The sequence below is a fragment of the Pseudophryne corroboree genome (genome assembly GCF_028390025.1).
Source record: "Pseudophryne corroboree isolate aPseCor3 chromosome 3 unlocalized genomic scaffold, aPseCor3.hap2 SUPER_3_unloc_20, whole genome shotgun sequence".
Lineage (NCBI taxonomy): Eukaryota > Metazoa > Chordata > Amphibia > Anura > Myobatrachidae > Pseudophryne > Pseudophryne corroboree.
In genome coordinates this window covers 1,246,924-1,273,969 of record NW_026967509.1, presented here as the reverse complement: position 1 = coordinate 1,273,969, position 27,046 = coordinate 1,246,924, and the positions used below count along the sequence as shown (strand labels likewise).

The window sequence follows — 27,046 nt, the reverse complement described above, 5'->3', positions numbered from 1 at the left end:
AGACGTATGTGACTGATATGAAGGAAGAAGATACAGAGGGAGAAGAAGAGACGTATGTGAGGGGTGATCAGCAGTGTAAGGAGGAGGAGATCCCTACAGATATCAGCACAGGTGAGTAATAAACACTTATTACAGAAGTCACATATTCTCATTGCTCAGTCACTACAGCAATCTCTTATCCTACACCCTCCTCTGCCATCAGCCCTGTTCTCAGTTGGGTGTTTCAAACACAAGGCTATCCATGACAAATATCACATGTAGAGAGTTTTCTCTGACGTCCTAGTGGATGCTGGGGACTCCGTAAGGACCATGGGGAATAGCGGCTCCGCAGGAGTCTGGGCACATCTAAAGAAAGCTTTAGGACCACCTGGTGTGCACTGGCTCCTCCCCCTATGACCCTCCTCCAAGCCCCAGTTAGATCTCTGTGCCCGAACGAGAAGGGTGCACACTAGGGGCTCTCCTGAGCTGCTTAGAGTAAAAGTTTAAATTAGGTTTTTTTATTTTCAGTGAGTCCTGCTGGCAACAGGCTCACTGCATCGAGGGACTAAGGGGAGAAGAAGCGAACTCACCTGCGTGCAGAGTGGATTGGGCTTCTTGGCTACTGGACATTAGCTCCAGAGGGACGATCACAGGTCCAGCCTGGATGGGTCCCGGAGCCGCGCCGCCGGCCCCCTTACAGAGCCAGAAGAGCGAAGAGGTCCGGAAAATCGGCGGCAGAAGACGGTCCTGTCTTCAGATAAGGTAGCGCACAGCACCGCAGCTGTGCGCCATTGCTCTCAGCACACTTCACACTCCGGTCACTGAGGGTGCAGGGCGCTGGGGGGGCAGCGCCCTGAGACGCAATAAATCGATAAAAACCTTATATGGCTAAAATAAATGCATCACATATAGCTCCTGGGCTATATAGATGCATTTAACCCCTGCCAGAACATACAGAAAAACGGATGATAAGGACGCCGAGAAGGGGGCGGAGCCTATCTCCTCAGCACACTGGCGCCATTTTCCCTCACAGCTCAGTTGGAGGGAAGCTCCCTGGCTCTCCCCTGATGTCACTACACTACAGAAAGGGGTTAAAAAAGAGAAGGGGGCACTAATTAGGCGCAGTATAAATAATACAGCAGCTATAAAGGGGAAAACACTTATATAAGGTTATCCATGTATATATATAGCGCTCTGGTGTGTGCTGGCAAACTCTCCCTCTGTCTCCCCAAAGGGCTAGTGGGGTCCTGTCCTCTATCAGAGCATTCCCTGTGTGTGTGCTGTGTGTCGGTACGTTTGTGTCGACATGTATGAGGAGAAAAATTATGTGGAGACGGAGCAGAGTGTCTGTAATAGTGATGTCACCCCCTAGGGGGTCGACACCTGAGTGGATGTACTGTTGAAAATTACGTGACAGTGTCAGCTCTGTATAAAAGACAGTGGTTGACATGAGACAGCCGGCTACTCAGCTTGTGCATGTCCAGACGTCTCATGGGCCGTCAGGGGCTCTAAAGCGCCCGTTACCTCAGATGGCAGATACAGACGCCGACACGGATACTGACTCCTGTGTCGACGGTGAAGAGACAACCGTGTTTTCCAATAGGGCCACACGTTACATGATTGAGGCAAAGGAAAATGTTTACACATTTCTGATAATATGAGTACCACCAAAAGGTATTATGTTGGTGAGGAAAAACTACCTGTAGTTTTCCTGAATCTGAGAAATAAAATGAGGTGTGTGATGATGCGTGGGTTTCCCCCCGATAACAATTGCTATTTTCTAAAAAGTTATTGGCAGTATACCTTTTCCCGCCAGAGGTTAGGGTGCGTTGGGAAACACCCCCTAGGGGGGATAAGGCGCTCACACGCTTGTAAGAACAAGGGCTCTACCCTCTCCTGAGATGGCCGCCCTTAAGGATCCTGCTGATAAAAGCAGGAGGGTATCCTAAAATGTATTTACACACATAATGGTGTTATACTGCGACCAGCAATCGCCTCAGCCTGGATGTGCAGTGCTGGGTTGGCGTGGTCGGATTCCCTGACTGGAAATATTGATATCCTAGATAAGAACAGTATATTATTGCCTATAGAGCATTTAAAAGATGCATTTCTATATATGCATGATGCACAGCGGAATATTTGCCGACTGGCATCAAGTATAAGTGCGTTGTCCAATTCTACCAGTAAAGTGATCAGGTGATGCGGATTCCAAACGGCATTTGGAAGTATTGCCTTAAAAAGGGGACATTTGGGGTCGGTCTTTCAGACCTGGTGGCCACGGCAACAGCTGGGATATCCACGTTTGTACCCCAGGTTGCCTCTCAAAATAAGACGCCGTATTATCAGGCGCAGTCCTTTGTTGGCAAGCGGACAAAAGGGTTCCTCTTTTCTGCTCGTGACAGAGGGAGAGGAAAATGGCTGCAGAGATCAGCCAGTTCCCAGGAACAGAAACCCTTTTCCGCCTCTGCCAAGCCCTCAGTATGACGCTAGGGCTTTACAAGTTCAGGCACGGTGGGGGCCCGTTCTCAATGAATTTCAGTGGGCTCACTCGCAAGTAGACCCCTGGATCCTTCAGGTAATATTTCAGGGGTACAAATTGGAATTCGAGACGTATTCCCCTCGCCGTTTCCAAAAGTCTGTTTCTCTATCGTCCTAAGTGGATGCTGGGGTTCCTGAAAGGACCATGGGGAATAGCGGCTCCGCAGGAGACAGGGCACAAAAGTAAAGCTTTTACAGGTCAGGTGGTGTGTACTGGCTCCTCCCCCTATGACCCTCCTCCAGACTCCAGTTAGATTTTTGTGCCCGGCCGAGAAGGGTGCAATTCTAGGTGGCTCTCATAAAGAGCTGCTTAGAGAGTTTAGCTTAGGTTTTTTTATTTTACAGTGATTCCTGCTGGCAACAGGATCACTGCAACGAGGGACAGAGGGGAGAAGAAGTGAACTCACCTGCGTGCAGGATGGATTGGCTTCTTGGCTACTGGACATGAAGCTCCAGAGGGACGATCACAGGTACAGCCTGGATGGTCACCGGAGCCACGCCGCCGGCCCCCTCACAGATGCTGAAGCAAGAAGAGGTCCAGAATCGGCGGCTGAAGACTCCTGCAGTCTTCTAAAGGTAGCGCACAGCACTGCAGCTGTGCGCCATTTTCCTCTCAGCACACTTCACACGGCAGTCACTGAGGGTGCAGGGCGCTGGGGGGGGGCGCCCTGGGAGGCAAATGAAAACCTTTAAAAAGGCTAAAAATACCTCACATATAGCCCTAGAGGCTATATGGAGATATTTACCCCTGCCTAAATGTACTAAATAGCGGGAGACGAGCCCGCCGAAAAAGGGGCGGGGCCTATCTCCTCAGCACACGGCGCCATTTTCTGTCACAGCTCCGCTGGTCAGGACGGCTCCCAGGTCTCTCCCCTGCACTGCACTACAGAAACAGGGTATAACAGAGAGGGGGGGCAAAATAAATGGCAATATATTAATATAAAAGCAGCTATAAGGGAGCACTTAATCATAAGGCTATCCCTGTCATATATAGCGCTTTTTGGTGTGTGCTGGCAGACTCTCCCTCTGTCTCCCCAAAGGGCTAGTGGGTCCTGTCTTCGTATAGAGCATTCCCTGTGTGTCTGCTGTGTGTCGGTACGTGTGTGTCGACATGTATGAGGACGTTATTGGTGTGGAGGCGGAGCAATTGCCAAATATGAGGATGTCACCTCCTAGGGGGTCGACACCAGAATGGATGCCTTTATTTGTGGAATTACGGGATAGCGTCAACTCGCTTAAGCAGTTGTTTGCCGACATGAGGCGGCCGGACACTCAATTAGTGCCTGTCCAGGCGCCTCAAACACCGTCAGGGGCTGTAAAACGCCCTTTGCCTCAGTCGGTCGACACAGACCCAGACGCAGGCACTGATTCCGGTGGTGAAGGTGACGAATCAACCGTATTTTCCAGTAGGGCCACACGTTATATGATTTTGGCAATAAAGGAGATGTTACATTTAGCTGATACTACAGGTACCACTAAACAGGGTATTATGTGGGGTGTGAAAAAACTACCAGTAGTTTTTCCCGAATCAGAAGAATTAAATGACGTGTGTGATGAAGCGTGGGGTGCCCCGATAAAAAACTGCTAATTTCAAAGAAGTTATTGGCTTTATACCCTTTCCCGCCAGAGGTTAGGGAGCGCTGGGAAACACCTCCTAGGGTGGACAAAGCGCTAACACGCTTATCAAAACAAGTGGCGTTACCCTCTCCTGAGACGGACGCACTTAAAGATCCATCAGATAGGAGGATGGAAAATATCCAAAAAGGTATATACACACATGCAGGTGTTATACTACGACCAGCTATTGCGACTGCCTGGATGTGCAGTGCTGGGGTAGTTTGGTCAGAGTCCCTGATCGAAAATATTGATACCCTGGACAGGGACAATATTTTACTGTCGTTAGAACAAATAAAGGATGCATTTCTTTATATGCGTGATGTACAGAGAGATATCTGCACACTGGCATCACGGGTAAGTGCTATGTCCATTTAGGCCAGAAGAGCTTTATGGACACGACAGTGGACAGGCGATGCGTAGAGGAGTTATTTGGGGTCGGTCTATCGGATTTGGTGGCCACGGCTACGGCCGGGAAATCCACCTTTCTACCTCAAGTCACTCCCCAACAGAAAAAGGCACCGACCTTTCAACCGCAGCCCTTTCGTTCCTTTAAAAATAAGAGAGCAAAGGGCTATTCATATCTGCCACGAGGCAGAGGACGAGGGAAGAGACAGCAACAGGCAGCTCCTTCCCAGGAACAGAAGCCCTCCCCGGCTTCTACAAAAGCCTCAGCATGACGCTGGGGCTTCGCAAGCGGACTCGGGGGCGGTAGGCGGTCGTCTCAAGAATTACAGCGCGCAGTGGGCTCACTCGCAGGTAAATCCCTGGATCCTGCAGATAATATCTCAGGGGTACAGGTTGAAATTAGAGACAGAGCCACCTCGCCATTTCCTGAAGTCTGCTTTACCAACGTCCCCCTCAGAAAGGGAGACGGTTTTGGAAGCCATTCACAAGCTGTATTCTCAGCAGGTGATAGTCAAGGTACCTCTTCTACAACAAGGGAAGGGGTATTATTCCACTCTTTTTGTGGTACCGAAGCCGGATGGTTCGGTAAGGCCTATTCTAAATCTGAAGTCCTTGAACCTGTACATAAAGAAGTTCAAGTTCAAGATGGAATCACTCAGAGCAGTGATAGCGAACCTGGAAGAGGGGGACTTTATGGTATCCTTGGACATCAAGGATGCGTATCTCCACGTTCCAATTACCCCTCACACCAGGGGTACCTCAGGTTCGTTGTACAAAACTGTCACTATCAGTTTCAGACGCTGCCGTTTGGTTTGTCCACGGCACCTCGGGTCTTTACAAAGGTAATGGCCGAGATAATATTTCTTCTTCGAAGAAAAGGCGTATTAATTATCCCATACTTGGACGATCTCCTAATAAGGGCAAGGTCCAGAGAACAGCTAGAGATGGGTTTAGCACTATCTCAAGAGGTGCTAAAGCAGCGGATGGATTCTGAATATTCCAAAATCCCAATTAATGCCGACAACTCGTCTGCTGTTCCTAGGGATGATTCTGGACACGGTTCAGAAAAAGGTTTTTCTTCCCGAGGAAAAAGCCAAGGAGTTATCCGACCTGGTCAGGAACCTCCTAAAACCAGGAAAGGTGTCTGTACATCAATGCACAAGAGTCCTGGGAAAAAATGGTAGCTTCTTACGAAGCAATCCCATTCGGCAGATTCCATGCAAAGGGATCTGTTGGACAAATGGTCAGGGTCGCATCTTCAGATGCACCTGCGGATAACCCTGTCGCCGAGGACAAGGGTATCTCTTCTGTGGTGGTTGCAGGAGGCTCATCTATTGGAGGGCCGCAGATTCGGCATACAGGATTGGATCCTGGTGACCACGGATGCCAGCCTGAGAGGCTGGGGAGCAGTCACACAGGGAAGAAATTTCCAGGGAGTGTGGTCGAGCCTGAAAAAGTCTCTTCACATAAGCATTCTGGAACTAAGAGCAATCTACAATGCTCTAAGCCAGGCGGAACCTCTGCTTCAAGGAAGACCGGTGTTGATCCAGTCGGACAACATCACGACAGTCGCCCATGTAAACAAACAGGGCGGCACAAGAAGCAGGAGGGCAATGGCAGAAGCTGCCAGGATCCTTCGCTGGGCGGAGAATCACGTGATAGCACTGTCAGCAGTATTCATCCCGGGCGTGGACAACTGGGAAGCAGACTTCCTCAGCAGACACGACCTTCACCCGGGAGAGTGGGGACTTCATCCAGAAGTTTTCCACATGCTATTAAACCATTGGGTAAAACCAATGGTGGACATGATGGCGTCTCGCCTCAACAAAACATTGGACAGGTATTGCGCCAGGTCAAGAGATCCGCAGGCAATAGCTGTGGACGCGCTGGTAACACCTTGGGTGTACCAGTCGGTATATGTGTTTCCTCCTCTGCCTCTCATACCAAAGGTATTGAGGATTATACGGCAAAGAGGAGTAAGACTAGTGGCTCCGGATTGGCCAAGAAGGACTTGGTACCCGGAACTTCAAGAGATGGTCACGGACGATCCGTGGCCTCTACTTCTGAGAAGGGACCTGCTTCAGCAGGGTCCTTGTCTTTTTCAAGACTTACCGCGGCTGCGTTTGACGGCATGGCGTTTGAATGCCAGATCCTAAAAGGAAAAGGCATTCCAGAAGAAGTCATTCCTACCTTGATAAAGGCAAGGAAGGAAGTCACCGCGAAGCATTATCACCGTATTTGGCAAAAATATGTTGCGTGGTGCGAGCAGCGGGGTGCTCCGATAGAGGAATTTCAACGGGGTCGTTTCCTACATTTCCTGCAATCAGGATTGTCTATGGGTCTCAAATTGGGATCTATTAAGGTTCAAATTTCGGCCCTATCAATATTCTTCCAAAAAGAATTGGCCTCAGTCCCTGAGGTCCAGATTTTTATCAAAGGAGTACTGCATATACAGCCTCCTGTGGTGCCTAAGGTGGAACCGTGGGATCTAAATGTAGTTTTAGATTTCCTCAAATCCCATTGATTTGAACCACTAAAGAATGTGGATTTGAAATATCTCACATGGAAAGTGACTATGTTACTGGCCCTGGCTTCGGCCAGGAGAGTATCTGAATTGGCGGCTTTATCTTATAAAAGCCCTTATTTAATTTTCCATTCGGATAGGGCAGAGCTGCGGTCACGTCCGCATTTTCTCCCTAAGGTGGTATCAGAGTTTCACCTGAACCAGCCTATTGTAGTGCCTGCGGCTACAGACGACTTGGAGGACTCCAAGTTGTTAGACGTTGTCAGAGCCTTAAAAATATATATTTCAAGGACGGCGGGAGTCAGAAAATCTGACTCGCTGTTTATACTGTATGCACCCAACAAGTTGGGTGCTCCTGCTTCTAAGCAGTCGATTGCTCGTTGGATTTGTAACAAAATTCAACTTGTACATTCTGTGGCAGGCCTGCCACAGCCTAAATCTGTTAAGGCCCATTCCACAAGGAAGGTGGGCTCATCTTGGGCGGCTGCCCGAGGGGTCTCGGCATTACAACTCTGCCGAGCAGCTACGTGGTCAGGGGAGAACACGTTTGTAAAATTTTACAAATTTGATACCCTGGCAAAAGAGGACCTGGAGTTCTCTCATTCGGTGCTGCAGAGTCATCCGCACTCTCCCGCCCGTTTGGGAGCTTTGGTATAATCCCCATGGTCCTTTCAGGAACCCCAGCATCCACTTAGGACGATAGAGAAAATAAGAATTTACTTACCGATAATTCTATTTCTCGGAGTCCGTAGTGGATGCTGGGCGCCCATCCCAAGTGCGGATTATCTGCAATAATTGTACATAGTTATTGTTAACTAATTCGGGTTATTGTTTAGGAAGCCATCTTTCAGAGGCTCCTCTGTTATCATACTGTTAACTGGGTTTAGATCACAAGTTGTACGGTGTGATTGGTGTGGCTGGTATGAGTCTTACCCGGGATTCAAAATCCTCCCTTATTGTGTACGCTCGTCCGGGCACAGTACCTAACTGGAGTCTGGAGGAGGGTCATAGGGGGAGGAGCCAGTACACACCACCTGACCTGTAAAAGCTTTACTTTTGTGCCCTGTCTCCTGCGGAGCCGCTATTCCCCATGGTCCTTTCAGGAACCCCAGCATCCACTACGGACTCCGAGAAATAGAATTATCGGTAAGTAAATTCTTATTTTTACCGACGTCTCCCGCTGACAGGGAGGCAGTTTTGGAAGCCATTCACAAGCTGTATTCCCAGCAGGTGATAATTAAGGTACCCCTCCTGCAACAGGGAACGGGGTATTATTCCACACTATTGTGGTACCGAAGCCAGACGGCTCGGTGAGACCGATTTTAAAATCTAAAATCTTTGAACACTTACATACAGAGGTTCAAATTCAAAATTGAGTCACTCAGAGCAGTGATTGCGAACCTGGAAGAAGGGGACTACATGATGTCTCGGGACATCAAGGATGCTTACCTTCATGTCAAAATTTACCCTTCTCACCAAGGGTATCTCAGGTTATGGTACAGAACTGTCACTATCAGTTCAGACGCTGCCGTAGGGATGGTCCACGGCACCCCGGGTCTTTACTGAAGTAATGACCGAAATGATGATATTCCTTCGAAGGAAGGGAATTTTAGTTACCCTTATCAGGGAATCGTCCAAGTAAAGGATAAGATCCAGGGAACAGTTGGAGGTCGGTGCACTATCTCAGGTAGTGTTGCGGCAGCACGATTGGATTCTCAATATTCCAAAATCGCAGCTGGTTCCGACGACTTGTATTCTGTTCCTAGGAATGATCCTGGACACAGTCCAGAAAGAAGGTGTTTCTCCCGGAGGAGAAAGCCAGGGAGTTATCCGAGCTAGTCAGGAACCTCCTAAAACCGAACCAAGTCTCAGTGCATCAATGCACAAGGGTTCTGGGTAAAAAATGGTGGCTTCCTACGAAGCAATCCCATTTGGCAGATTCCACGCAAGACTTTCCAATGGGATCTACTGGACAAATGGTCCGGGTCGCATCTTCAGATGCATCAGCGGATAACCCTGTCACCAGGGACAAGGGTATCCCTCCTGTGGTGGTTGCAGAGTGCTCATCTTCTAGAGGGCCGCAGATTCGGCATTCAGGACTGGGTCCTGGTGACCACGGATGCCAGCCTGCGAGGCTGGGGAGCAGTCACACAGGGAAGGAATATCCAGGGCTTATGGTCAAGCCTGGAGACATCACTTCACATAAATATCCTAAAGCTAAGGGCCATTTACAATGCTCTAAGCTTAGCAAGACCTCTGCTTCAAGGTCAGCCGGTGTTGATCCAGTCGGACAACATTACGGCAGTCACCCACGTAAACAGACAGGGTGCCACAAGAAGCAGGAGGGCAATGGCAGAAGCTGCAAGGATTCTTCGCTGGGCGAAAAACCATGTGATAGCACTGTCAGCAGTTTTCATTCCGGGAGTGGACAACTGGGAAGCAGATTTCCTCAGCACGACCTCCACCCGGGAGAGTAGGGACTTCACCCAGAAGTCTTCCACATGATTATAAACCGTTGGTAAAAACTCGACAGGTATTGCGCCAGGTCAAGGGACCCTCAGGCAATAGCTGTAGATGCTCTGGTAACACCGTGGGTGTACCAATCAGTGTATGGGTTCCCTCCTCTGCCTCTCATACCCAAGGTACTGAGATTGATAAGATGGAGAGGAGTAAGCACTATATTCGTGGCTCCGGATTGGCCAAGAAGGACTTGGTAACCGGAACTTCAAGAGATGCTCACGGAGGATCCGTGGCCTCTACCTCTCTAAGAAGGGAGCTGCTCCAGCAAGGACCTTGTCTGTTCCAAGACTTACCGCGGCTGCGTTGACGGCATGGCGGTTGAACGCCGGATCCTGAAGGGAAAAGGCATTCCGGATGAAGTCATCCCTATCCTGATCAAAGCCAGGAAGGATGTAACCGCAAAACCTTATCACCGCATTTGGCGAAAATATGTTGCGTGGTGCGAGGCCAGTAAGGCTCGACGGAGGAAATTCAACTGGGTCGATTCCTACATTTCCTGCAAACAGGAGTATCTATGGGCCTGAAATTGGGGTCCATTAAGGTTCAAATTTCGGCTCTGTCAATTTTCTTCCAAAAAAGAACTAGCTTCAGTCCCTGAGGTTCAGACGTTTGTTAAAGGGGTACTGCATATACAGCCTCCTTTTGTGCCTTCAGTGGCACTTTGGGATCTCAAGGGGGTTTTGGGGTTCCAAAAGTCACATTGGTTTGACCCACTTAAATCTGTGGAGTTAAAATATCTCACAGAAAAAGTGGTCATGCTGTTGGCTCTGGCCTGGGCCAGGCGCGTGTCAGAATTGGCGGCTTTATCCTGTAAAAGCCCTTATCTGATTTTCCATTCGGACAGGGCGGAATTGAGGACTCGTCCTCAGTTTCTCCCTAAGGTGGTTTCAGCGTTCACCTGAACCAAACCTATTGTGGTGCCTGCGGCTACTAGGGACTTGGAGGACTCCAAGTTGCTAGACGTTGTCAGGACCCGGAAAATATATGTTTCCAGGACTGCTGGAGTCAGGAAATCTGACTCGCTGTTTATCCTGTATACACCCAACTAGCTGGGTGCTCCTGCTTCTAAGCAGACTATTGCTCGTTGGATTTGTAGTACAATTCAGCTTGCACATTCTGTGGCAGGCCTGCCACAGCCAAAAATCTGTAAATGCCCACTCCACAAGGAAGGTGGGCTCATCTTGGGCAGCTGCCCGAGGGGTCTCGGCTTTACAACTTTGCCGAGCAGTTACTTGGTCAGGAACAAATACGTTTGTAAAATTCTACAAATTTGATACCCTGGCTGAGGAGGACCTGGAGTTCTCTCATTCGGTGCTGCAGAGTCATCCGCACTCTCCCGCCCGTTTGGGAGCTTTGGTATAATCCCCATGGTCCTTACGGAGTCCCCAGCATCCACTAGGACGTCAGAGAAAATAAGAATTTACTTACCGATAATTCTATTTCTCGTAGTCCGTAGTGGATGCTGGGCGCCCATCCCAAGTGCGGATTGTATGCAATACTGGTACATAATTATTGTTACCAAAAAAATTTGGGTTATTGCTGTAGTGAGCCATCTTTTCTAGAGGCTCCTCTATTATCATGCTGTTGACTGGGTTCAGATCACAAGTTGTACAGTGTGATTGGTGTGGCTGGTATGAGTCTTATCCGGGATTCAAAATCCTTCCTTATTGTGTACGCTCGTCCGGGCACAGTATCCTAACTGAGGCTTGGAGGAGGGTCATAGGGGGAGGAGCCAGTGCACACCAGGTGATCCTAAAGCTTTCTTTAGATGTGCCCAGACTCCTGCGGAGCCGCTATTCCCCATGGTCCTTACGGAGTTCCCAGCATCCACTACGGACTACGAGAAATAGAATTATCGGTAAGTAAATTCTTATTTTTTCAGGGCCCTGACAACGTCTAGCAACTTGGAGTCCTCCAAGTCCCTAGTAGCCGCAGGCACCACAATAGACTGGTTCAGGTGAAACGCTGACACCACCTTTGGGAGAAACTGGGGACGAGTCCTCAATTCTGCCCTATCCATATGGAAAATCAAATAAGGGCTTTTACAAGACAAAGCCGCCAATTCTGATACTCGCCTGGCAGAAGCCAAGACCAATAACATAACCACCTTCCACGTGAGATATTTCAGATCCACGGTTTTTAGTGGTTCAAACCAATGTGATTTTGAGAAACTCAACACCACGTTGAGATCCCAAGTTGCCACAGGAGGCACAAACGGGGGCTGAATATGCAGCACTCCCTTTACAAATGTCTGAACTTCAGGTACTGAAGCTAGTTCTTTCTGAAAGAAAATCGACAGAGCCGAGATCTGTACCTTAATGGAGCCCAGTTTTAGGCCCATATTCACTCCTGCTTGCAGGAAATGCAGAAATCGACCTAGTTGAAATTCCTCTGTTGGGGCCTTTTTGGCCTCACACCATGCAACATATTTCTGCCATATGCGGTGATAATGGTTTGCTGTAACCTCCTTCCTAGCTTTAATAAGCGTAGGAATGACTTCCTCCGGAATGCCCTTTTCCTTCAGGATCCAACGTTCAACCGCCATGCCGTCAAACGCAGCCGCGGTAAGTCTTGGAACAGACAGGGCCCCTGCTGTAGCAGGTCTTGTCTGAGCGGCAGAGGCCACGGGTCCTCTGAGATCATCTCTTGAAGTTCCGGATACCACGCTCTTCTTGGCCAATCCGGAACCACGAGAATTGTGTTTACTCCTCGCTTTCTTATTATTCTCAATACCTTTGGTATGAGAGGTAGAGGAGGGAACACCTAAACTGACCGGTACACCCACGGTGTCACTAGAGCGTCCACAGCTATCGCCTGAGGGTCTCTTGACCTGGCGCAATACCTCTCTAGTTTTTTGTTTAGGCGGGACGCCATCATGTCCACCTGTGGACGACCCCATTGATTTACAATCATTTGGAAGACTTCTGGATGAAGTCCCCACTCTCCCGGGTGGAGGTCGTGCCTGCTGAGAGAGTCTGCTTCCCAGTTGTCTACTCCCGGGATGAACACTGCTGACAGTGCTAGTACATGATTCTCCGCCCATCGGAGAATTTTTGTGGCTTCTGCCATCGCCATCCTGCTTCTTGTGCCGCCCTGTCGATTCACATGGGCGACTGCCGTGATGTTGTCTGACTGGATCAGCACCGGCTGGTGTAAGAGCAGGGATTTTGCTTGACTTAGGGCATTGTAAATGGCCCTTAGTTCCAGAATATTTATGTGAAGGGCAGTCTCCTGACTTGACCATAGTCCCTGGAAGTTTCTTCCCTTTGTGACTGCCCCCCAGCCTCGTAGGCTGGCATCCGTGGTGACCAGGACCCAGTCCTGTATGCCGAATCTGCGGCCCTCCAGAAGATGAGCACTGTGCAGCCACCACAGAAGAGACACCCTGGTTCGCGGAGACAGGGTTATTAAACGATGCATCTGAAGATGCGATCCGGACCACTTGTCCAACAGGTCCCACTGAAAAATTCTGGCATGGAACCTGCCGAATGGAATTGCTTCGTAAGAAGCTACCATCTTTCCCAGGACCCGCGTGCAGTGATGCACCGATACCTGTTTTGGTTTTAGGAGGTCTCTGACTAGAGAAGACAACTCCTTGGCTTTCTCCTCCGGGAGAAACACTCTCTTTTCTGGGCCGTGTCCAGAATCATTCCCAGGAACATTAGACGTGTCGTGGGGACCAGCTGTGACTTTGGGATATTCAGAATCCAGCCGTGCTGGCTCAGCACTTCCTGAGATAGTGCTACTCCCACTAACAACTGTTCCTTGGATCGTGCCTTTATTAGGAGATCGTCCAAGTATGGGATAATTAAAACTCCCTTTTTTCGAAGGAGTATCATCATTTCCGCCATAACCTTGGTAAATACCCTCGGTGCCGTAGAGAGTCCAAACGGCAGCGTCTGGAATTGGTAATGGCAATCCTGTACCACAAATCTGAGGTACTCCTGGTGAGAATTGTAAATGGGGACATGCAGGTAAGCATCCTTGATGTCCAGGGATACCATGTAATCCCCCTCGTCCAGGGTTGCAATAACCGCCCTGAGCGATTCCATCTTGAACTTGAATTTTTTTATGTATGTGTTCAAGGATTTCAAATTTAAAATGGGTCTCACCGAACCGTCCGGTTTCGGCACCACAAATAGTGTGGAATAGTAACCCCGGCCTTGTTGAAGTAGGGGTACCTTGATTATCACCTGCTGGGAATACAGCTTGTGAATCGCTGCTAGCACCGCCTCCCTGTCTGAGGGAGCAATCGGCAAGGCGGATTTTAGGAAACGGCGGGGTGGAGTCGCCTCGAATTCCAGCCTGTATCCCTGAGATACTATTTGAAGGATCCAGGGATCCACCTGTGAGCGAGCCCACTGATCGCTGAAATTCCTGAGGCGGGCCCCCACCGTACCTGGCTCCGCCTGTGGAGCCCCACCGTCATGCGGCGGACTTGGAAGAGGAAGCGGGGGAGGACTTTTGTTCCTGGGAACCTGCTGTTTGCTGCAGCCTTTTTCCCCTGCCTCTGCCTCTTGACAGAAAAGACCCTCCTTTTCCCCGCTTGTTTTTCTGGGACCGAAAGGACTGAACCTGATAAAATGGCGCCTTCTTAGGCTGTGAGGGGACATGGGGTAAAAATGCTGACTTCCCAGACGTTGCTGTGGAAACTAGGTCGGAGAGACCATCCCCAAATAATTCCTCCTCCTTATAAGGCAAAACTTCCATGTGCCTTTTGGAATCTGCATCTCCAGTCCACTGGCGAGTCCATAAGCATCTCCTAGCAGAAATGGATATTGCACTTACTTTAGATGCCAGCCGGCAGATTTCCCTCTGTGCATCTCTCATGTATAAGACTGAGTCTTTGATATGGTCTATGGTTAGCAGAATCGTGTCTCTGTCTAATGTGTCAATATTTTCTGACAGTTTATCTGACCACGCAGCGGCAGCACTGCACATCCATGCTGACGCAATAGCTGGTCTAAGTATAATGCCTGAGTGTGTATATACAGACTTCAGGATCGCCTCCTGCTTTCTATCAGCAGGTTCCTTAAGGGCGGCCGTATCCTGGGACGGTAGTGCCACCTTTTTAGACAAACGTGTGAGCGCTTTATCCACCCTCGGGGGTGTTTCCCAACGTAACCTATCCTCTGGCGGGAAAGGGAACGCCATTAGTAGCTTCTTAGGAATTACCAATTTCTTATCAGGGGAAGCCCACGCTTTTCTAAGACTATAACTTTCTAAGAGCGCAGGAGAGCCCCTAGTGTGCATCCAACCTCGGCCGGGCACGAAATCTAATTGAGGCTTGGAGGAGGGTCATAGTGGGAGGAGCCAGTGCACACCAGGTAGTCTAAGATCTTTCTAGAGTGCCCAGCCTCCTTCGGAGCCCGCTATTCCCCATGGTCCTTACGGAGTTCCCAGCATCCACTAGGACGTCAGAGAAATTATCATGCTGTAACTAACCTGTATATATATTTATATGTATATGTGTGGTACTGTTCCATGGGCCTGTACCTCGAGCACAGACATGGTATTATTTGTGGGGGAGTGTTGTTAAAATTATATATGTATACTTCCCTCGGACCCCTCAGGGGTCGCAAGAATGTTATTTTGCCAGGTTTCTTCTCCCTGCTGTCGACGATTGCTAGGTTTTCTGTCGACCATAAGGTTTCCTGTCAGATCCACAACTGGGGCATTCAGTACATGGTCATACACATTCAGAACACATTGATGTCACTAGGGACCCAATGGTTCCGGACAATCCACTTATATGTATGGTGTGTGTGTGTGTGTATATGTATGTATATATATATATATATATATATATATATATATATATATATAAATATAAATAATACACGGATATGTGTATTACATTATGTATATTCATATTATGATTTCTAATGAGTGCTGAAGTAAAAGTATTCCTTCTCATGTGCTGGTCGCTCTGTTGATAAAGCTCTAGGTCGGCCGTGACGAGTTGGTCTCAGATCCTCACAAGGAGTCCGAATGATTATTATTTTTCCCGCCGTAGACAGAATACTGTAAAAGTCAACTCCTGGTCTGCACGGGGCCCTGTCACAAAGGATCGTACGCAGGAAGCTAAGTGATATTTTTATTCTATGCTTTGGAGTTATTTGCATTACATGCACATGGGGGAGTGTTTGTATTCGGAAAGACATCCCATAGAATTACCCTATAGAGAGAGGGGGTGTGTCTTATGTTGATTCTGCTCTATAACATGGCGGCAGGCTGCCGTGCGACTGCAGGAGGTGTGGCCGGGGGAATACTGAGGCTGACTCCGAGAGATACTGGAGTGTTTCCCTGGGACGGTGTACCGCTGTTTGGGGAGGCCTCAGTCAATCTCGGCAGATACCACTGGTAAGTGTAACTTCGTGAGTTAGATTCCCTCACAACGGTTGGTGACGCATTCTGCTGTGGGATGCAGTCATTTTAACCGGTTCGATACCGTTCTTTTTTCCCCTTTCTGTGCAGATTGTGGAAGGTGAAAAGTAAGAGTTCTGCAGCCTTGTCAGGTTCGCAGAAGCGGATGTCGTTTTCTGTTTCTACCACATCCACCGCATGTCGCTGGGTCTATCTGGCTGGAGGCCACTCTGGTGGGAACTCATCTACTACTCTTCAGTCAGTCCGGGAATGGACTTGGACCTGTGAGTTAATAATGGAATCCAAAGGGGGACATCCTGGAGTTTACAGATGATTCCCCTCACTGATTTATAAAATAGATCTTACCGATTCCCCTCTGAAAGGGGAGGTAGTACGCGACGCCATACCAGAGTTGCTTCAAGGTCAGGGCATTGTCCTGCAGTTCCTGGTTAAAAAAAAAAAAGGAAAACAAAGATTTCTCCTTACGAAGTTGAGCTACAGGATGGAATCTCTCAGGCCAGGGAGCTCCAGTACGTAGAGGTAGAAAGGGGTTAAATGCATTGTTCTCCGCATTCAGCTTACCTGGGTTGATATCTAGGACTGTCTTTGCCATTTCACCGGAGTGATGGCAGTAGGATGGGTTTCTTTCACTAGTGAGAGCCATTGTTATTCTGTACTGGGACACTCTCCGGATTAAGGCGAGGTCAAGACACAAGTGCAGATCGTTGTTTCTCTCTGACTGTTCTTCAACACAGGGAATGGCTGTTGTTCCCAATGACGGAGATGTCGGAGGTGGGTATCAGAGTAGATACTGAACGGTTGAGGTTCTGTGTGTTCCTGTGGAAAGAGGTCTGAGGATCCGGAGTCGGGTCAGATTTGCAGTGACAATCCATCAATATGTTTCGTTGATGAAGAAGATGGGTGCGGCCTAAGAGGTCTTTTCATGAGCAGGTCAAATGCCAGAGTGGTTTTCACGGGGCCAGTTGGAAATGTGGTCCGAATCTCACCTGCACAGGCGCCGGAATATAATCCTAATGGCCAGGATATCGCTCCTGTGGTGTCTGCTCAGTTCTCACCTCCTAGAGGGACGAAGGTTCAGAATCCAGGATGAGATCCTGGTGTCCATGCATGCAGATCTCCGAGACTGGGAAGCAGTCCTTGCAAAGGAAGTATTTCCAGAGGAAAAGGTCAAGCTGGGAAGTTTGTCTGCAATAAGCTTTCTTGAATTAAGAACTACTTTCAATGAACATATGCTTCGTGATCTGCCCGTGTTAATTCTGTCGGACGACTTGACAGCAGTGGTGTAAGTAAGCCGCTAGAATGGAACAAGGAGCAAAGCGGCAATGGCAGAACATGAAAAAGTTTTCAGCTGGGTGGAAAGACTGGTAAACGCTCTATTAGCAGTCTTCGTTCCGGATGTGAACGACGGAGAAATAGATTCCTTTGGCGGGATTGCAGTTACCAAATTCGGTAGAGGCCCATTCCACTAGGAAGGTGGGCTCTTCTTGGGCGGCTGCCCGAGGCATCTCAGCATTACAGTTGTGCCGAGCAGCTACTTGGTCGGGTTCAGACACTTTTTTGCTAAATTCTACAAGTTTGATACCCTGGCTGATGAGGACCTCGCGTTTGCTCAATCGGTGCTGCAGAGTCATCCGCACTCTCCCGCCCTTTTGGGAGCTTTGGTATAAACCCCATGGTCCTTACGGAGTCCCCAGCATCCTTTAGGACGTAAGAGAAAATAAGATTTTAAACCTACCGGTAAATCTTTTTCTCCTAGTCCGTAGAGGATGCTGGACGCCCATCCCAGTGTGGACTAAATCTGCAAGACTTGTATATAGTTGTTGCTTACATAAGGGTTATGTTACAGTTGGAATCGGTCTTTGACTGATGCTGTTTTTGTTCATACTGTTAACTGGTTGCGTATATTCCAGGTTATACGGTATGTTTGGTGTGGGCTGGTATGAATCTTGCCCTTAGATTAACAAAATCCTTTCCTCATATTGTCCATCTCCTCTGGGCAGTTTCTCTAACTGAGGTCTGGAGGAGCCAGTGCACACCCATACTAAAAGTTCTTTAGAGTGCCCATATCTCCTGCGGAGCCCATCTATACCCCATGGTCCTTACGGAGTCCCCGGCATCCTCTACGGACTAGGAGAAAAAGATTTACCGGTAGGTTTAAAATCTTATTTTTATATACTAACAGGGGTGACAGGTGTTGTACATCCCTGCAAAGGCAGATCCAATCTCTTTCTCATCAGACTCTGCTGTCTTCCCTCCACTCTCACTCAGATGTTCACTGCTGCCAGTAGTACACGTAGGAGAAGCAGAACTATGGCGGCAGCTGTATAGATTCTGATATGTAATTCTCTGTATCATACTTACCGTACACACATTATCCTTATTACTAGTGAGAATATAGATGTAAGACACTGATGATGGGGGTGTAACAGTGGATTATAACCTAGCAGATGATGATTACAGGGTATTATATGGTGTATTGCATGTAAAAGACCTTGTTCCACACCTACTCTGCTGTAGCAATATACCTTATATAAGGGTGAGTAACACATGTACAGGCTTACCAGCGTATGAGCACACACATAAAGGAATGCTACCTTACCAATGCTTCCAGGAGTAACGTTAGGAGACATTTCTCTAATCCATCAGCTCATATGACTGATGTTATTGTTCATCGAGAATCTCCAATTCATACGATATGTTCCCCATCCATTGTTTTACATTGGTGCTGACATAGGACTTGGCGAGTGAAAACATCTCCATTTATACTTCATGGTTAGTTACCAGTACAAGAGAGAGATATATCTAATTCTTATTATAATATTACATTTGTTATTGTGAGAGTTCTCAGGAAGGTGGACACAGTGATAGTATGAGACACAAAATTATAAAGCTTTCATTAAAAGTTATGTTTTATTATACACACACATTTACAATTAAGTGTCCCAGAGAGTCGTCTTCTCCTATTGTTTACAAGATTAATATTGTTACAGAAAATGTCACATTTCCATAATGTATTTTATTTCCAGCAGATGGACACACAAGCAGGAATATCTCAGAAGGACATCTAATGTTATCCCGGGATTGTGACATAAAAGATAATGACAGCAGACAGGATTCTCCAGGAGATAACCCCATTACCCCAATTATACATCCAGCTCTATCAGCTGATCCCCCTGATCCTGGGAAATGTTTTCCTGATCACCCTGATATTGGTGCATCTGTTACAGCTCAGAGAGTAGATACAGTGTTTCCCTGTTCTATAGATGCCAAATGTTTTACACAGAACACAAAGCTTATTACCCATCAGCCAGCTAAGGCAGGGAAGAGGCCATTTCCATGTTCTGAGTGTGGGAAATGTTTTACATACAAATCAGCTCTTGTTACACATCAGAGAAGACACGCAAGTGAGAAGCCATTTCCATGTTCTGAGTGTGGGAAATGTTTTGCATGGAAATCACATCTTGTTACACATCAGAGAAGTCACACAGGTGCAAAGCCATTTTCTTGCTCTGAGTGTGGGAAATGTTTTACACAGAAATCACATCTTGTTAGACATCAGCAAAGTCACACAGGTGAGAATCCATTTCCATGCTGTGAGTGTGGGAAATGTTTTGCACACAAATCAGCTCTTGTTATACATCAGAGAAGTCACACAGGTGAGAAGCCTCTTTTTTGCTCTGAGTGTGGGAAAGGTTTTACACAGAAATCACAACTTGTTATACATCAGAGAAGTCACACTGGTGAGAATCCATTTCCATGCCCTGAATGTGGAAAATGTTTTGCACACAAATCAGATCTTAATAGTCATAACAGAAGTCACACAGGTGTGAATCCAATTACTTGCTCTGAGTGTGGGAAATGTTTTACATGGAAATCACAACTTGTTATGCATCAGAGAAGTCACACAGGTGAGAAGCCATTTCCATGTTCTGAGTGTGGGAAATGTTTTGCACGGAAATCACATCAAGTTACACATCAGAGAAGTCACACAGGTGAGAAGCCATTTCCATGCCCTGAATGTGGGAAATGTTTTGCACACAAATCAGATCTTAATAGTCATAACAGAAGTCACACAGGTGAGAATCCAATTACTTGCTCTGAGTGTGGGAAATGTTTTGCACACAAATCACATCTTGTTACACATCTGAGAAGTCACACAGGTGAGAAGCCATTTCCATGTTCTGAGTGTGGGAAATGTTTTGCACACAAATCAGATCTTGTTAAACATCAGAGAAGTCACACAGGTGCAAAGCCATTTTCTTGCTCTGAGTGTGGGAAATGTTTTACACAGAAATCACATCTTGTTAGACATCAGCAAAGTCACACGGGAGAATCCATTTCCATGCTGTGAGTGTGGGAAATGTTTTGCACACAAATCATCTCTTGTTAAACATCAGAGAAGTCACACAGGTGAGAAGCCTCTTTCTTGCTCTGAGTGTGGGAAAGGTTTTACACGGAAATCACAACTTGTTATACATCAGAGAAGTCACACTGGTGAGAATCTATTTCCATGCCCTGAATGTGGGAAATGTTTTGCACACAAATCAGATCTTAATAGTCATCACAGAAGTCACACAGGTGAGAAGCCATTTCCATGTTCTGAGTGTGGGAAATGTTTTGCACGGAAATCAGATCTTGTTAAACATCACAGAAGTCACACAGGTGAGAAGCCATTTCTATGTTCTGAGTGTGGGAAATGTATTGCACGGAAATCACAACTTGTTACACATCAGAGAAGTCACACAGGTGAGAAGCCATTTTAATCTTCTGGAGTATACTTATCATTGCCATGCATTGTTTTTCAAGGTTCTTATCCTATCTCCTATGCTTTTTGCAATATACATGCTACAACTGGGTGAAATAATCAGATGTCATGCCCTCATCTACCACTGCTATGCAAATCTGTCTTTTGCTCCGGGTACTGAGAACCCAGTACCAATCCTAAATGTCTAGCTGATCTCCAAGTGTGGATGATGCCAGTTGGCTGTGACTCCATCCTGGTGGAACAGGTCCTTATGATAGAAGCTCACCAACAAAGGGCAGGGCTACAGCTCAACTTTGCGAACCAACCAGGCTTACGCTTGGGGGTTCAGAGTTACAAAATGCTGATAACGTTGCCGTTTTTCGCTATACTGTATGTTACACACTATAGGAATTTGTATTTCTGGTTGTAATACATTTGAGTGTATGTAAGAAATATTTGCTATTTTGTTACAGTATATTAACAAATGCATCTTCTACCGTAATGCACACAGTAACTTGCCTTTACAGTCATTTGCGCCCCCTACCGTATTAGCCATTAGCATGCGTATTTGATGCATGCATCGTAGACTCATCCATTGGTAAATTCCATAGTGGTATTCTAAATATCAAAATGTGCAATTTGACTTTGACAACTTGTAGGAGAATTAGGGTGGTTGTTTTAAAAAAAAAAAACTTACCTGACTCTTACCTGGAAATGTCAATGTATGAAGGTATGGGAGATACCTGCTGCAGTTCCTTCTACTTACATTTGGGAGGTCCGGTTGTTTTTGGGGCATTAGCAGCAAATAGTAAATGATACATTGTCTCGCTGACCCTCTGATTTTTTAAAAAATATGTTACACAAAATGACATTTGCATTAACAACCATTAATTAAACAAGAAAAACACAACGCAAGTAAAAAAAAAAACCCACAAAAAAAAACTTTATATATAAAAAATAGAAGAAAATCATCAATTCTGGTCTGGACTCATTGACTCTATCAGGAGAACAAGAGCCTTTTTAGCAAGGACTATACCAACAGTAACCAGTAGAGGAATCAGGCGTATCCCACAGAATATCAGCGCTGCCACCATACATTGGGGAGAGAAGATAAAGTGCAGATTTCTGAACAGTGCTCTTATAAGGAACACAAGAAGTGCATAGATCACAATGATCAGAAGTCCGGGACAATGAGGTCAAGAAACCAACGCTGTGGTACTAATGACCCCAATACAGGTCACTTGGAGCAAGAGACTAGGGTAAGGGCAACAACAATTTTTCAAACAACAAAAAAAAAAGTTAGAAAAAAAAATTAATTATAAATGTAAAAAAAGAGGATCGTCCAGTACAGAGGACTGTGGGGGTCATTCTGAGTTGTTCGCTCGCTAGCAGTTTTAAGCAGCCGTGCAAACGCTAAGCCGCCTCCCACTGGAAGTGTATTTTAGCTTCGTAGAAGTGCGAACGAAAGGATCGCAGAGCGGCTGCAAAATAATTTTGTGCAGTTTCAGAGTAGCTCCAGACCTTCTCAGCGCTTGTGATCACTTCAGACTGTTCTGTTCCTGATTTGACATCACAAACGCGCCCTGCGTTCAGCCAGCCACGCCTGCGTTTATCCTGGCACGCCTGCATTTTTTTGAACACTCCATGAAAACGGTCAGTTGACACCCAGAAACACCCACTTAATGTCAATCACTATGTTAATGCCTAATTATTTTAAAGGAATTGGGGAGTCTCCATTGTGATAATATTCAGCATATAGAATTTATTATCAAAGAAGAGGCCACGCCTATATTTTTCTGCGCAGAGAGACGTGACCCTACACAGACTTCATCAATGATGTCCGTCCCTTCAGGGGATTTCAGGCTTACATATATAGTACATAATTATACAATAATTCATAATTGATTAATCAATGGGGCGTGTATTCAGATAACAAGGGGATTATAGATTGGTTGTTGGTCACCAACAGGAAATCTCAAATATGGTCAGCTGGGCTAGATGTAATGGCTGATCTTCTGAAGATGGCAGACTGGTTCCATGAGTCTTGGATCTCCCATTCACATCAATAGAGTCGCTCAATAAGCTTCGTCAGCAAAGAGGTTATTCCTGTTCCTATGTCATGGTGCTCTTTTCAGAGCTGAAGGTTCATCTGATATTTATTTATCAAACCCCATAAAATGTCATTAAGTTCTGGTTATCTAAATACAAGGCTCTCTATTTAGACACGTACAGTCTAAGTCACAAGCTAGGACAAAGGATGACAGAAAACTCCACTGTAAGAAAGACTGACCATTATGGGAATTAAAGTGCCAATTACAGATATATAACTGTAAGGGGCCCTACACACTGGCCGACCCGCCGCCGTGCTGCCGGACGGCGGATACGTCCGATGAGCGACCCGGCGGCAGGGGGGCAGTAACGGGGGGAGTGAAAATCGGCCAGTGTGTAGGGCCTATAAGTCTGAAAGCACAATTTCTGAGGCAATACAGATGTATATTTGATTTTTCCTCCATCATTCCTGTCTTTTGTTTCATCTCTAAACACAACATATAGTAAATCAAATATTCATTATATTCAAATTAATTTTCAAATGAGTGTGAGATATGAGATAGGAAAAGGAAAACCCGTTCTCTGGATGCAATCGCCGGCACGAGTCCATTGAGTATCGATACGAAAAGTCTCAACTCTCTAGAAAACTTGGACAGATAAGAGAAATGAAAGAGGTAGCGACAGAATGTATTCTTGTCTTCTTCAACCTTGCTATAGGTGGAGGTTCCGTCTTACTAAGTGTACATATATGAAGCGTGTAAGTACCTATTAGGGTATATTTCTGATAATCTGACTGTGATAATACTACTGATTCACTGTGTGTGGCTACTGCAGTGTAGGTAACCGGAGTCATTACCATAAGCTTGGTTCTTGGCTTCCTTTCAGGCCGTGTGAGTACTCTCCCACATAATCGGCCAAGGACAGGCAGGCATTTGATTGTTACATAACTTATAAAAATTATAAGTATTATCATAACATAGTGTAGTATGTGGTAAAGCCATTTTGAGATTCCGGCTCCCATCCATCCGAAGGGGTCCCAACCAGCCGATTGGGCCATATGTTCTTGTATATCCTGCAATAACTTAACCTTCTGTTCAATGGGGTTATAATTATCTGAGATGTTAAAACAACACATTCCTTTAAATTGTTCACAACCACTTCCTGCTTTAAGTAACCGGTAGTCAATGGCTACCCTATTTTGTATCATACCATCTCTTACTTCTCTGAGTTCTTCATTTATAAGAGCAATAGCCGTACTGGTGGCATTTATGGTTTTAGCCAATCCGCAGGCTGTGCTATTTATCACCCTTGTGTTATACAGGCTGAGTCCTGGGGCTCCTATGAGTGAAAAGGCTAATGCTGAGTATTGTGTCTTGCTAAGTAATGGTAAGTCTGATCGGCAATCAGGATCTAAAGACCTTTTTTCTTTACTGTGAGAGTCCAAAGTAGTTATGTTTGTGTGAGCTGCTACAAAGGTGAGTCTGCCCAAATAACAAATACCCATGTGATCTGCTGGGTAATAAGAATATGCAATATCCCCACATACTAAAAATAAGCCCCTGGGCATGTATATATCAATTCTAGGGCTACTTATTGTTACCAAGGAAGTACACTTTGGGGTAACCCCTAAAGACTCAAACTGTGGCTTACCAACAATATCCCAACAGTTCTTTTCAGATATACTAGGCTGGATCTCCAGCTTATACCTGGTGGTGTGATACCGCCCGATTTTATCTTCCGGGTTGTTGGTCCCTAATGTTTCCATGTTAATGTCTATAAAGGTGATATTTTTCCTGGTAGCAATTCTATCTTCTGCATTTCTTCTATTATTAGAATACATATAAAGCAGGTCTTATAAGCTTCTCCCACATGTTTGGGTGGTACTACACAGAAAGCATTACTATGGGCGGCAGCTGTGGCCAGTTCTACAAAGGTGTTCCTCTCATATACTCCAGCTTTTCTCACTGGGCCCTCATAGGGGTTTTCACTTATCGTTGTGTTCTGATTATTTTTTCCTTCCTCGGGGAGCCATTCCTGATCATGGAGTGCATGGTGTGTGTCTGAGTGTTGTGTCTGATTCCTCTCCTCACCTTCATAACATCATACTATGCAATCATTCTGTGGGATTCTCCCACAGTGGGTACAGATACATCTAAACACATTTACCATTTTGTGGCACTCGGTCTGTTCTAGGGGGGCTCTGACTGTGCGTGCACCTCCAAAGAGCAATGGGTCATCGTGGTACCAATCTATCCATCTTTGTTCAGGGTTCCGTCTGCAATATTTACAAATACATCTGGCTATTGGGGGTAGCTGCTGACATCTATTTGGGTATACCTCTTTAGCTTCCTTTTGTTTCTAGTGTCTAGGGGTGTGATTGTTATGATTCCAGCACTCCTGACCGGAGGAGATTTTATGACAAGGACCAGAGCGCTGGAATGGAATGCAGGTAACGGGAGCAGGGAAGACTAGTTGCCCCATGCGCCCTAACTCTATTGTCTCACCCGTGCTATCGGAAATCCCCTGCGAGACTATGGTTTCTTGAGCCCCTGGCAGCCACGTTTGAAGGGCGGATTATGTCTGCCCAACTCCGGTGCCCCCCGGTCTTAGGGAGAGACAAAGGGAAATCCGAGGCAGGATGATAACAATAGGACCTCTGACTGACAACAGGCCAGGGGCAACAAGCTAACTAACAAAAACAGAAGTATGTGCGGAAACCCGCCAGGGAAAAGGACAACCAAAATCCACTTGTCCAATACTCCTACCCAGCACCGCCGGATACCAGAGTGGACCTGTGGAAGCGGAACCCTCCGCAAAATGCTCCAAAACACAAATAAATAATAAAGCGGACAAGCCGCAACACACGGCAAGGCCGCGACTCACGAACACCACTGGATGTTATATGGTGATTAGTCAGGACTCCAGGAATAAGATGACAAACTTCCGAGTTCAGGACTTCCGAATACTGGAATGACCGGATACAGCAAGACTGGAACAGACTCTCAGCAAACAGAAACAGCATGCAGGAAGTTATTACCGGCGTCTGTGAGAAGCCCTGGGAGTGTATTTAACAAGGAGTCCTCCAATCAGCTGCCAAAAGGCTGATTAGAATAAATGCCGTGCAGCTGCCTTGCTGCATGGCCAGAGAGCAGGAGAATACATTAACTCTTAAAGCCTAGCAACGGGGAACACGGTCCGCCAGTGGCGTCCCCGTTTCTAGGGTCCGTGCGGCTCAGCGCGCCCGGCGTCCAGCATTGCCAGGGAGCCGGCGGCTGTCCGCGTACGGCGTACCTGGTTGCTAGGCGCCGGGCCGCACCGACGAGCGGACCCCGGCGCCTAACAGTACCCCCCCCCCTTGAGGAGGGGTCAAGGAACCCCTAAAGCCAGGCTTCCAAGGAAACTCCCGAAAAAATGCCCTCTTGAGCCTTGGGGCATGAAGATCCTTATCCAGGACCCAGGACCTTTCCTCTGGACCATAACCTCTCCAGTGAACCAGAAAATAAAGCCGGCCCCTGGACAACTTGGAATCGAGAACCTTCTCCACCAGGAACTCCTGTTGTCCCTGTACATCCACTGGAGATCTTCCCTGAGAGATCTTCCGAGGAAATTTATTGGAAGAAATGTATGGCTTCAACAGGGAGCAATGGAACGTATTACCAATCCGAAGAGATTTTGGTAAACGTAACCGGAAAGCAACTGGGTTAACTTTTTTAATGATATGAAATGGTCCAATAAATTTGGGTCCCAACCTAGCTGAAGATTGTCGAAGTCTAATGTTACGAGTCGACAACCATACCCTATCTCCCACCTTAAAATTGCAAGGACGTCGGAGCCGGTCAGAAAAATTTTTCTCACGAAAGGCCGCTTTTCTGAGAGCAAGGTGCACTTTTTTCCAAATGGCTCTGAGATGGGAGGTTAAGGTTAGCGAGGAAACTGAGGAATGTTGAAAAAAAGAATTAGCTCTGGGGTGAAAACCAAAAACTGAAAAGAATGGAGACACGTTGGTGGAGGAATGACAAGAATTATTGTAAGCAAACTCCGCCAATGGAAGAAACTCGGACCAATCATTCTGGAGTTTGGCTGAGTACAAACGCAAATACTGTTTCAATGATTGGTTAACTCACTCGGTTTGCCCGTTGGACTGTGGGTGGTAACCAGATGTTAATGACAATCTCATCTTTAATGAAGCACAAAAACACTTCCAGAATTGTGCAACGAATTGTGGACCCCGATCAGAAACAATATCAGTGGGCAACCCATGAAGTCTGAAAACATGGCGGAGA

The 27,046-nt window shown here is 46.8% G+C and overlaps 1 protein-coding gene across 1 annotated transcript in view; it reads left to right on the top strand.

Annotated features, from left to right (window-relative positions):
• LOC134983671 (zinc finger protein 585A-like) overlaps nt 1-20,856 on the top strand; it is a 265,558-nt gene extending 244,702 nt beyond the window's left edge. The window contains exons 8-10 of the mRNA XM_063949335.1: nt 19,380-19,794; nt 19,963-20,214; nt 20,381-20,856. Of these exons, the coding sequence (XP_063805405.1) occupies nt 19,380-19,794; nt 19,963-20,214; nt 20,381-20,733 (1,020 nt within the window). The 3' untranslated portion in view covers nt 20,734-20,856. The remainder of the gene's footprint in view (nt 1-19,379; nt 19,795-19,962; nt 20,215-20,380) is intronic.
• Nucleotides 20,857-27,046: the final 6,190 nt, after the last annotated feature.